This window comes from Rousettus aegyptiacus, unplaced genomic scaffold (genome assembly GCF_014176215.1).
Source record: "Rousettus aegyptiacus isolate mRouAeg1 unplaced genomic scaffold, mRouAeg1.p scaffold_m13_p_2, whole genome shotgun sequence".
Taxonomy (NCBI): domain Eukaryota; kingdom Metazoa; phylum Chordata; class Mammalia; order Chiroptera; family Pteropodidae; genus Rousettus; species Rousettus aegyptiacus.
Genome location: NW_023416295.1, coordinates 126,411,320 through 126,423,576, shown reverse-complemented (window position 1 = coordinate 126,423,576; position 12,257 = coordinate 126,411,320). Strand labels below are relative to the sequence as shown.

The following is a 12,257-nucleotide window of genomic DNA, read 5'->3' as shown; positions in this document are numbered from 1 at the left end:
AGAGCTGTTCAGTCTCCCTTATGAACACAGAGTTAGCCTTTATTAAACACAAGTGTGCCAGACACTGTGCCAGGCACTTCATATATAGTATTTCATTTAATGCAACAACACTACAGGATTGGTATCAATCTTATTTTGCAGATGGGGACTCAGAGGCTCAATGAGGTTCATTAATTTCCTCAAGTTATAAATAAGCAAATGTCATTCTTAAGGATTCCAAAGCCCTTGCTCGTTCTACTGGCCATGCTATTTTCTTGCACTTTATCTGGGATGTACAGCACCCAAGCACTCAGCTTCCCAGCTGTCGCTTCCTGTCAGCTAAAGCCCAAACTGAGACCTCTCTACCACTGTTTTCCAAAGACTAGATAACACAGTTGGAAGTGCTATCTAGGACAGAGAAGAAATGGATAGAGTTGGGAGCTGACCCAGAATTAGGAAGTCACTGCCCAGGAGGGAAAGAGCACAGAGAAGTTGTGGCTAGAGCTGGGACATTTAGAGACCTTAGGTCTATGGTCCATTCCCCTGCTGCAGCACCTGCAGTCTAGTGAGCAAACATTTGTTCAGGTCTTAGGGCTCTCAGAGGGTGAAATTCCTGGGGAATGAAAGGGTGGTAGAGCCTGTGGCTTAGGGGATCGTGTCCAAGATTGTGTTTCTGGGCAAGTGGTCAATATTCAAAGTGGTATCTATGGCCAAGGAAGTGGTAACCAAGGTTGTTCCTGTGGGTGAGTGCTCAGTGCCTGTAGCTGAGGGAATGGTGTCCCCACCTGATGGAGTAGTATCTGGGGTCGGAAGATAACAGTGCATCCAGTTGCGGGCAATATCTCTGGGGTAGCCTTTCTCTACTCGAAGCTGCCGATTGAGATGCCAGTACCGTTTGCCCTTGAAGAAGTAGACACTGCCATCCCTCCAACTCATAGCAGCTGAGGGCTGGTCTGGCACTCCTGTAAACAACCTCTTGATTGGTTTCGGGTAGCGGCTGAAATCAGTTCGGGCCAGCTCATCCCACTGCCAGTACCCAGAGTCCTAGGTGTGGGATGGGTAGAGAGAAGAGAAGGATGAGAGAGCTTAGGGACCCCAGAGATCTACCCTCAGCCCACTGCAGCTGCAGATCTTCCTTCAGGAACAAGTCTTGTCTTCTTGGTGTAAGGTAGCCCACTCTTCCTGAGAAGGGATTCACCCTTGCTTTGAACTTTTTACCTTAAAGAGGAACACCTTTTGGTTGACAGGCCAATAGAGAGCTGCATCCAGGTTAGGTTCTACCCTATTCAGCTTCTTGGGGAAGCCAGGAGACATCTTGAAATTAATGTAACGCCACACCTTGTCTCCTGAGAGCATGTAAAGAAAGAACAAGATACCTCTGTCCTCAGCTGATAGTGTTTGGTTCCTCCATTCCACCCTTTCAGAAACTTCTCATCTCTTCCTCACTTTTATGGCTTCTTTGATGGTAGGGCCTCCTCAGGTAAAACACTGTAAACTAGTCCCCTTACCCTTAAAGAAGTAAATCCATTGTGTTCGAGGAGAGTAGACAGCAGCATCAAGGTTTCCTGGGAGCCCCTCCCACAGGGCAGACACTTGGAACAAGGGACCCAACCCTGAATCTGTCACAGTCCACACGTAGCTCCCTTTGAAGGCATACGTCTTCCCACGGGGCCCTGAGAGCAAGTTAAAAAGACAGGGGTCAAATCAAGACGTGTGTATCTCAGGCAGGCTGTTAATTTGCCCTGGTCCCACACAGCCGATTCCTCAAAAATTCATCCATCTTTAATTCAAGATTAACGTGGCAGAGAAGGAGGACCCAGTGTTCAGCCTTTCCTTTGTTGTCCAGAACAATTCGGTTCTCATCTACTCAACAAAACTAAAGCCCTGCAGATAGCTGCTCTCACTTTAGGGACCTCACTTTCCATTCCAAGTGACTTCTAAGTTGTCCTTCCATGCAGGTATAATACACTTTCTAATAGACAGTTAATATAGTTTACTCCATCTTGTTGTATTTCCAGGTGTGTTTTAGTGGCCCTTATAGGATAAGCAATCATGGTAAATGCCTGCCTGGCCCATGCCACATGCCTCCTTTCCTGACCACTAACTCCTGCCTGGTGTCTAACCTCCGTTGCTCATTCTGAGGCCTCATGTTATTCTCATTTGTCCAGGTCTCAAGGTCAACAGGCTGCCCTCACTGCTTGCCTACAGCCTGGAGGGGAAGGGCCTCACCCAGCATTATGGCATCCAGTTCACCACTGCAGGGGTCCGGCATGGGACTGGGTTCTGTGGGAATTTGGAGTACAGGGGAAAGCTCCATCTCTTCTTCCTCATTTCCCATCTCTGAGTTCTTTTTGCCTGCAAAGTAACATAATGCTGCTCAGAGACAGAACTCATAGCATCTGCCCTCCCCACTCTCCTGTAAGTTTGGCTCAAAGGCCCCATAGAGATGGGAAAAGGGGACCCTACAGAGTTTCCCTTGGTGGGTGGCAAGATCATACTGATATCAGCAGGAGGCATGTTTTAGTTTTGAGAGGCAACAGAAAATGGGAAGGTTTGCGGTAAATCTTCATTCTTATCCCCAAGAATGGGTATGAGGGGTAAGAGGCCCCAAAGAAAGATTAGACAGGAAGTATCATGAAAATATCTCCTGAAAATAGAAGCCTGAATAACTGGGCAGAAGGAAGAGTAAGAACAAGCCATTTCCCTCCATGGAGGTTACACCTGCCTTTTCAAGCCTGAAAGAACGCTGATCAGACTGCCCCTTGTGATCACTAGGGAAAAGGACTAACCATAGAGAGCCTGAATCCCTGCCACATCATCTGGGTGCAACTTGAAGTGGCGCCGGTAGCCAGCATAGACAGGGGCCATGAGGGCCTGGGTGTATCGGGAATGCCCAAGCCCCAGGGCATGGCCCAGTTCATGGGCTGCGATGATACGCAAGTTCACTCCCCGATAGGTCCTCTCGGTCCAGAGCTCATCTTCATCAAAGTGCACGCTGCCCAGCTCTGGGATATCCGCATGGGCCAGGACCCTCCCTGGACAAAGGCAAAGGTAGATAGGAAGGAGGTCAGCGTCTCCTAGGCTGGAGCTCCCCTGCCTATTATAAACTCCGATTACTTCATTTCCTTAAAATTACCCCATCTATAGTCACTGTCTCTTCAACACTTCTTTCTCCTTTCGGATTCCCCTGTCATCACCCAGTTCTCCCAGGGATGCCCATTACCCTGTCACTTTACTTCCCAACCACTCTCTCTTCTATGGCCCAATCCCGTCTGGAGTGTGTGTTGAGCAGAGGAACTTAAACCAAGGAAGAAGGCATAAGCTTCAAAGAGGAAGCTTGTATGTTCCCAGGGAGGTGACCAACTACTCCTCAAGGGAATGTTAGAAGATAGTTAGAGAGTGTAGGGTGCAGTTGGACATAGGGGGCAGCCTGGACATTAAGGTTACAGAGTCCCCAGTTCAAGGGGACAGAGATAATCTCAGAGGTCTGTTTGGTGGAAGCCAAGAGCTGGTGCCTACCAGGTCCATCAAAGGTATTGGAGCAGTACGGGCTTTGGCGGCCATGGAAGGAGAGGCGGATGTCAGCCCAGCCAGCTTGCACCTCCTGAAAGGTCAGGGGGGTTACGTCGCTCCAGTACTGAAAGGCTTGAAGCAGAGCTGCCCGGGCTGTGTCAGATGGAAGGGTGGAGGGCAAGTTCAAGATGCGGAAGGTCAGGTGCTTCTTTCTCCAGCGGCCTGGTTGTTGGACCAAAAAATAGATTGGAAACACAAGTCCTTCTGCCCACTCCAGAGAGCCCCCCTGAATTTGTGCATTCACTCAGCAAAGCTGTGTAACAACCCCTCCAGGCAAGTGATGATCAGGTAATCACCAGGTGATCATCCATTCAACACTGATCTAGTCCAGGCTGTCCCAATTCCATGCCACCCTTGCCCATCCTTTCCTTTTCCAGGCTCAGCCCTCACCCAACAGAAGGTATTTAAGGGTCTTCTGGTTGAAGGGGTCCTCCAGGCCACAACGGGGCTGCCTCATGCGGGCCCTTGTGGCATCATCCAGCTGACCTGAGACTGGCAGCTCAGATGCTTCCTGAAAAGCTCTGAAAAGAGGGAAAAGAATAGGTGCATCAAGGCAGGGGATCTGGAATGACTGGGAACCGGGGATAGCTCTTTGGCCTCCTATTGACCAAGGTGATAGCTGAGAAGGCACAAAATCTCTGAAGCTGATGGCGTTACTTCAGTATCCAGTCCCCATAATTGGGACTTTCTTTTCTGTTCTGCAGAAATGGTGATATTCCAACTTCACCTCCTAATTTATAGTCTCTTATTCGAGTAAGGTTCCCCTCAAGTGTAGCCTTCTTCCCTGACTATAAGCTGTTGCTCTGGGGAAGTGTCCTGCCCTCTTGCTCTGGAGACTCTCCCACCAATGTGCCCACCTGAGGGCCTGTCCTGTCCTTCAGCTTTCTCCCCTCCTGGCTGGACCCTCTTCCCAGCCCAGCCTGATTTGGAGCAATTTCATACACCGGGCGCTGCAGACACTGTGACTTTTCAAGGGATGATGAGCATATATGAGAGCAAAAAGGAGAATGACCCATTCGATCCAAAATGTAAAAAGAAAACTTCAAAATAGAAATAAATGATGAATTAAGTATCAGCAAAGACAACCTCATGTCAACAACCCAACTCAGCTCATACTTTACATATAAATTATACTTCATGTGGATGTGACTCAATATTAGTATTTGAATACAATGCAAAGCCTGCAAAGGAGTGCTTAGGGCCTCAAAAGAGCCAATAACTGCGCTCCTAACTTTTTGAATCCCCAACTCACCCCATGCCCCACCTCAACAGTGATAGCCACCCATTCCCTAGGGCCCAACACAGATTTGGGTCAGGCAGAAGAAGGCCTGGGGAAAGGAAAGGATGAGAAGCAAGAAAGAAGACCTTGTGCCTTATGACCTCTCACCTCAGAGCCTCCATGATATCTTCTGGCCTGAAGTCATCAGGTCCTTCTAGAGGCTTCTGTAAGTACCCGTATTGCAAAAGGTAATCCTATGATAGGAGTAGGGGATAGCAGAATAAAAAGGGGATTAGCCTCAGGATAAAGCCTCTAAGTGACCTAATAGGCCCATGAGGATAGGGGGGGACAAGCATGGAAGGACTAAAAGAGAGGCATCTTAGAGAAGGGGTGGGAGATGGGCAGGGGTAGATCATGGAGTAGGGGAAGGAAAGGTAAGGCAGGCAGGTTGGAAGTCAAGAGGAAAGCTTGGATGAGACTCTGCCGCAGTACTCTCATCTCTCCCCTGGCTTGTGTCTCTCTTACCCAGGAGACTCACCACTGCTGTCTCCTCCGCAGGCCCCAGGGCTCGGCCTGAGATGGCCATGGGAAGTAAAAAAACCAGCCACAGTAACTGCCAGCTCATGGTCCCACCAGGCAGGGGCTCCAGGGGCTGTCCTTGACCTGTGCCCTGGAATTTTGGAGAGCCTGGGGGAGCAGGGCAAGATGGAGAGGGGGTTCTTACCTCCACAGTTCTTTTTACTCTCCAGTCTTTGGTCCTCTTTATAAAACTTTAGGGGAGAGGAGTTGGGGGGAGTGGCAGTGGGAGGTGACTCAGCCCAGAGATATGTTGTAATTCATCATTAACCCCTGCCGAGAAACAGAATCTGTAGAGACTAAGGAGAGGGCCATGGCCAGCCCCTGGAGTTGGACATTCCTGTGCCCCAGAGATGCTGGGACAGCAAACTTACCATCTTCGACCTTCATGTCTCCCTGTCTACTCTGGAATAGGAAAAAATAAAAACTAAGAGATAGGAAGCAGCTTAGTTACTTGGGCTTCAGTTTAAGGAATCAAAGATGAGGCCTTAGCTTTTTGCACTCAAGACAAAGTTGAGAATGTAAATGCTCTTGAAGCCTACTTGTGCCTGCTTTAATAAGAAGTCATGATTTCGAGAATTAAATGAGCCCGGTATGGGGTGGCAGTTAACGAGGGCTCAAAGAAGCAAAGGGAGGGAGCCTGAACACAGGAAGCTTACAAATAGAATGAGGCCAACCTAGGTACCTGAAATTAACTGTAGGGAGGAGACAAGAGAATTAAAATGTTAATCAAGCCACATTCAGAGACTGCAATATGCTGATCAGCCCTGTAGCCAGGCCAGGAGGACATCTTCAGAACAAAGGAAGATTTCTCCTGGGATTGCTAACAACCCATTCCCCACACGGTGAAGGGGAAACAGGAACCAAGAGACATTCTCTATGTATGGCTAAAGCCACAGGAACCAGTGGATTAAACGCTGGGAACTGCCAGCAGTTCTTACCTTTTCACTGCTAAGTGCTCCCCTTCCTCACTATATCTCCACATCAAAGGAAATGGGAACTAAAGAATGACATATAAACTGAATTCCCTGAACACTCTGGGTCTCTCTCAGGGCCTTTACCCTCTCTTACTCACTGTCCCTCTCACTGCCTCTGAGAGGAGACCATGCTCTGTCTGCGGAGTGTTATCCCTTTTCTAGTAAACTTTCCTTTTGACTCTAACTTTGGCGTGTTTGTTTAATTCTTTCCACACTCTCCACCAAAGGACCCCCTTCTCTCGGTGCAGGGCTTGGTGTCCCCTCAACTTGGGGAAATTTGCCTTGTTCTGCATCAAAATGAACTGAACTATGATGCCAGGCAGGAGGTGTCCCCATCCTGAGAGTAATGGAGCTGTGGCAAGTTTCACTGAGAAACTTCACTGAGAAGGAGGACTTAGAGCTTCAGAGTCTGGCTGCCAGTTGGATGGGGTCAGAGAGTACTGAGGGACCGGGATAGTACAAGACTCGAGTAAAAGTACAGAGCTGAGAAAAACTGGCTGTGCTCAGTAAGTGCTGAGGGTCTAGGCTCTTTTATTCACCACTGAGTCCCTAGTGCCTACTGTCCCCGGCGACCTCAATGCTTCAGGTGGTGGTTAGTAAATCTTTGTCAAATAAATGATCAGGTTGGAAGAGCAGTTGGGAACCAGAGTTTAAAGGGTCTTGAATGCTATTTAAGGAAGAGGAGAAAAACTTAAAATTTAAAAACCCACTTTGTGTTAGGTGATTTACACATTATCTCATTTAATTCTAACAACCCCCCTATGAGGATAGAATTATCCTGGCCATTTTTTTATAAGAGAAAATGGAGACCCAGAGAGGGGAACTTGGCTAAAGACATGGAGCTCCTAATTGGTTTGGCCTATATGCACTTTGTCTCTTGGAGCTTTGTTCTTTAAACCCTCAGAAACTAGGGAAGGTTCCATCAGTTATTTATGCATCACACATTTGCATATCATTCAAATGCAGAGAAGTAGCAATACAAAGGGAGGAGAGGAGTTCTCTGTGGGACTCCAATTCTGAGTCCTTCTCCACACCCTAGGCTGAAAGGCTGGTAGGCTGCAGAGGAACCCTTCACAGCCCAGGATTGAGGTGAGGGAATACTTCTGACTCATATTGTTGCCCTCAATGATGCTGGTCTCCTTGACCTACCCAGTAGTCATTTGGGTAACTATTGGGTGACTAAGGCCCAAATGGCCAGTGACAGGCAAGGAAGGACAGGGAGCCTCTGACTGATGAGTGACAGAGGCCATGACTGAGGCCACCACCAAGGCTGATGCCCCCAGGAAATGATGAACTTGATGAACCAGATCATGCTCAGCCCCCTGCAGGGCTCTTTCTCCACCCTGTCTTCTGCTTCCTCCTTCCACCGCCCACCCCTCAGTCCATCTTCTTTTGAGAAAAGGATGTGGGCCATTTGAAAATTATAATTTTTTCTGATTAAAGTTTTCTCAAGTATTTTTTCTAAATAAAAATTATCCATTGCTCACTGTAGTAAATTTTAAAAACACCAAAATAAACAGGAAGAAAACATAAACCATCAGTAAATTCTACCCAGAAGAAAACCACTAGTAACATTCGGATGTATTTTCTTAGAAACTGTCTAAGAAACTGGCTCTGAGTTCAGCTCTAGCATCGCCTGCCCAGCCTCAGCCCCCGAGACTGGCTGGGATGGAAGAGAAAGCAATAGGAAATAGTAAGGATAATGTGAGAGGGAAAGGCGCTGACGGTGGTACAGGGAGAGGAGGATACAGACCAAGGATACCTGGAAAAGGGGTAAAGTAAGAAGAATGTGATAGTAGATTACTCCCCTTAGGTACCTCATATAAGAAAAAGAAAAGGGAGGTGAGGATGCTTAGGAGTGTATGTTACTGTTAGTGAGAGAGAAAAAATGGTTATCTTGCGAGGTGACAGAGTGGGCACTCACTCTGGTCTCGGAAGGCCCTGGGGATGGAACCACACTCTGGAAACTAAGGAACCAGAAGAAAATAGGGCGAAATAGTAAAAGCTGCCAAACAGTTTACCTCATTTAAATTTCAACAACAATTCCGAGGGCCACTATTATCGCCTTTTCACAGAAAAGGAAACTGAGTCTCTAACAGGTTGCTTCAGGTCACACAGCTGGAAGCAGTAGAGTCTCAAGCCCAAGCTAGGATCTTTGCAGCTTCTCAAGAGTTTCCACTAGCATCCACACAAAACCCCCTAGAGCCAGAAGCCTCAGGCAGGACCTAAGTGCAAGGACTGCATGACTAACTCTGTTCCCATAATAGCGTCATGACCACCCCTTCTGCCAGCCCCCACCTCCTGAGCCAGGCTGACTCAGCTCTTTTTCCCTCTGAATTTGTCATCTCTCACTGGGGGAGATGTGGAAATGTGTGTGAAGGGTTAGAATATGTGGTCTGCCTGCCCCCAAAAAGAGAACTTGATTCTGAGAGAAAGAACTGCGTTCTTTGGCTCACTTGTTCCCTTGCTACCATCTGGTTTCCCTCTTCCCACAGATTGTGGTGGAAGAGTTTGTATGGAACTATTTTTAATTAAAATATGTTAAACCGTTGCAAGAGCAATTAGGTTAGACTCTGAGAGTATTTTCTAATGATCAGAGGCTATGGGGCTATGGGTGGAGGGCAAATGTTCGTAGAGGTCTCTAAGCATGGGAGAAGCCAATCTCTAAACCATAGCCCACCTCCTCTGACAGCCACTGTTACCCAAACTGGGTGGCCTGGAGGGCTGGATATCCTAGTATATAAAGGGCAAGTCTGGGGTCCCAAACTGAAAACTGGAAGTGAGAAAAATGTAAGTTGTAACTAAGTCAGGACTAGCCCAGGCACTGCACTTGATCTAAAGACATGCGTCTGGCTGGTTTTCCCTCAGAGCCCTGAGGGAGCCAGGAGAAAGGGAACTTTCCCTGGCTGAATGGGATTGAGTTCTTGCCAAGCTGTTACTCTGGAAACCTCTGTTTTTAAGAGGAACCCCTCCATACACACACACACTCCTTTAATTAGTCATGAATTCCTAGAAGCCAGATGGGAAGTGATGGCCAGGATCGGCCACAGCTGGAACTGGTTAGTGACCAGGGAAGTAAGAGGGGATGGCTGAGGGCCTGGTCCAGCACATTCTGTTCCCAGGATTCCTCAAACTTCCTCAACTCCTATTGAGAATATTTCCTGGTATTCTCACCCACCCACTGCCTCTCAAATACTCACCCACTCGGGCCCTGGCCTGAACTGGCTCAGTTGAGAGGACATCAAATCCCAATCCTTGAATTCTTCAGTTCTTGTCAAAGTGTAAGGGAGACCAAGATCTTCTTCCCTTCTCCATTTTCACAGAAAAAGGTGTTATCCTACAGAAGATTGCTGGGAGCTTCTGTTGGTGGTCTCATAACCCAGAAGAGTGCCCGAGGGGTAGATGAAGGGGTAAATGCTAGCCTTTGGAGCAAGGAGAGAAGTAAAGGACTAAGGAGCTTCAGTGTTCTTTCAGCATCTGGGATGAGAGGGAAATAGTAGTAGCACAAAGGATTTTGCTCCTTCTGGGAATGGCAGCCTGTTCCTTAACAAAAGCCAAACTGATTTTATTGTTTTTCCCAAGGGAAGTGGAATATGAGAGAGAAGTTTAGCATCCTGTCTTCACTCTGTGACCCCAGGAAATAGATCTGTCCTAATGTTTGGGGACTGTCATTGGCCTGGAAAGTTCATCTTTGGCTTCTTTTTTGTTGGCAAACAGGTTTGATAGGAGTTTGGCAAGGGAAGAAGTTTAGCACTGACTTCCCCTTTTGAAGAGGATAGTAACCAAATGGGGGAGGGAGACCTGGGAAAGACCCAGTTCTGTTTCTGCCAAGCCAGCAACACAGAAAGAGGGCTGTTGGGGTGAGAAGGTTGCCCTTGATGGGGGGAGCTATGTAGGGAAAACATTTGCTTCTCTATTATTCCCTGTTTAGCCCCTAACTTACTTAAGGAGGATAGTGGGTTTTCATCGGTAAGGTTTTGTTTTTTAGTGAATTCATTAATTTGATAATGGGGGAAGTATTGATGCTGTGTACAAGTATATCCTGCACATAGTGAGGAAGAAAGAACTAAAGGATTTGAAAATGCCAGAGGAGTATAATTTCAGCTTGCCTTTGAGCTGCACGTAGCTTTGGCATAATGAACACTGCCCCTCAGCTAGGAAAGAAGTTTTTGAAACGGGAAATAGGAAAAGATAGCTGAGGAAGAAGATCACTGACTAAGGAAGACTGTATTCTCAGATTTTTCATCCAGAACCTATTTCAAAGTATGTATGTGCTTGTCTGTTGCCCATTTTTGTAAGGCCCATTCATGTGTGTATGTATATGTGTGTGTGTGTGTGTGCACACACATGCGTTTTATTACAGGAGTGATGCTTCTGTGTTATAAAAAGTTAAGATGATACATAACTGTTTGCCTGCTTTCAAAAAGGAAGCCAGATATTGATAGAATAGGAGAACATTGGGAGAAAAGATTTTAGAGATCTTAAAAACCAAGAGCTAGAACAAGTGGAAAAATATGCATTTGATCACTGGCCACAAAGCAAGGCTGACCAGGGAGATCAATATGATCAGAAGAACTGATCACCAAGGGTGTTAACCCTTTTCTATGAGGTCAATGGTGGCAGCCAGTAGCAAAGAGAGAGTAAAAGAGAATTAAGTGAACAAGACAATCAAATTAGGGAGCTGAAGGAGCATAGGAAACTAAACCAAGCTTGGCATCAGGTCATGAACTGAGGTCATATTGAGTTCTTTTTTGTACCCTTGAAAATATAAGGAATGAGTATTTGCAAATGTTGTATTCATCCGTCATTCATTGTTTCACTAATTAAATCTACCAATACTTCTTAAACTTTTCTGACAAACTTCCCTAGGTAGATTATGAAAATATACGCAGAGAGGGAGGGTAGAGGTGTGTATACATAACTTTGGCCGTCACTTCTTTAGGTTATTTGTCCTTCTCACAGTGATTACCCTTTCTTTGTCCTCCTTCCACCGGGTCAAATGGGTGGCTTCCAGGAGCCATGTTTATGCTATGTAAAACTAAATATAAAATTCTAGGTTGATAGTTTTTTTTTTCCTTTTGAGTACTTTGAAGTGTTCTGATTTCCACAGTTTCTAGTAGAAGTCCAGGGTAATTCGAGTCATTGTTCTTTTGTATGCAATATGTCATTTTTCTCTATTTTCAAGATTGGTTGTAATTTTTGGTTTTCAACAATTTGACTGATGTGCTTTTGTGTGGTTTGTTGAGCTTATTTTATCTGAAAATGTATGTCTTTCACCAAGTATGGGAAGTTTTTCAATCATTATTTCTTTAAAGACTTTTCTTCCCCGTTCTCGCCTTCCTCTCCTTCTGTGACTCCAATTACACATACGTATGTTAGATTTCTGATATTGTCCTACAGGTTTCTGAAGTTCTGTTCATATTTTTCAATTTTTTTCCCCCCTATCTGTTCTTCAGACCAAATCATTTCTATTGTCTTCTTCAAGTTCACTCACTTTTTCCTAAGTCATCTCCAATCTGCTATTAAGTCTATTTAGTGATTTTACAATTTAAAATATTGTATTTTTCAGTTATAAAATTTTCATATTTTCATTTAGTTCTTTTTTTGCAGTTTCTATTCTTCTGCTGACATGTTCTATTTCTCCATTTATTATGAGTATATATATATGTGTGTGTGTGTGTATATATATATATTTTTTTTTTTTTTACTTCATTCAGTATTATTATAGTAGCTGCTTTATAGTCCTTGTCTGATAGTTCCAACATGTGGGTCATTGTATCAATTTGGGTCCAACCAGAAAAGAGAAAACGCTCAGTAATTTAAATAAGAAAAGTTTAATATGATGAATGGCAGATAAGAAGCTGTAGTGCCAGGCCTACAGGACTTGCTAGAAATCTGACCTCTAGGGTGTCAGGGAAAGTTGCTCGTGGGAA

At 45.8% G+C, this 12,257-nt stretch overlaps 1 protein-coding gene across 2 annotated transcripts; it reads right to left on the bottom strand.

Annotated features, from left to right (window-relative positions):
- Window positions 1–7: 7 nt before the first annotated feature.
- On the bottom strand, window positions 8–5,573 carry MMP19 (matrix metallopeptidase 19). Of its 2 annotated transcripts, none has more exons than XM_036235968.1 (9): window positions 5,496–5,573; window positions 4,940–5,025; window positions 3,943–4,073; window positions 3,499–3,714; window positions 2,769–3,014; window positions 2,209–2,334; window positions 1,488–1,652; window positions 1,198–1,325; window positions 8–1,023 (listed from the first exon to the last, which is right to left on the bottom strand). In XM_036235968.1, exons 2-9 carry the CDS (start codon window positions 4,951–4,953, stop codon window positions 625–627), a joined length of 1,425 nt encoding a protein of 474 aa, XP_036091861.1. In that variant the 5' UTR covers window positions 4,954–5,025; window positions 5,496–5,573; the 3' UTR covers window positions 8–624. The 2 variants fall into 2 exon arrangements, with proteins under 2 accessions (XP_036091861.1, XP_016021235.2); XM_016165749.2 differs by having other exon boundaries at window positions 5,310–5,525.
- Window positions 5,574–12,257: the final 6,684 nt, after the last annotated feature.

Bases quoted from the DNA above. Each gene is read 5' to 3' on its own strand.
- MMP19 (XM_016165749.2), bottom strand. From the start codon at position 5,396: ATGAGCTGGCAGTTACTGTGGCTGGTTTTTTTACTTCCCATGGCCATC. The intron at 2,335-2,768 runs GTTAGTCCTTTT...GTTACTTTGCAG, and splicing joins AGGGATTCAGGCTCTCTATG to GCAAAAAGAACTCAGAGATG. The intron at 1,326-1,487 runs GTAAGGGGACTA...ACATGCTCTCAG, and splicing joins ATGGATTTACTTCTTTAAGG to GAGACAAGGTGTGGCGTTAC.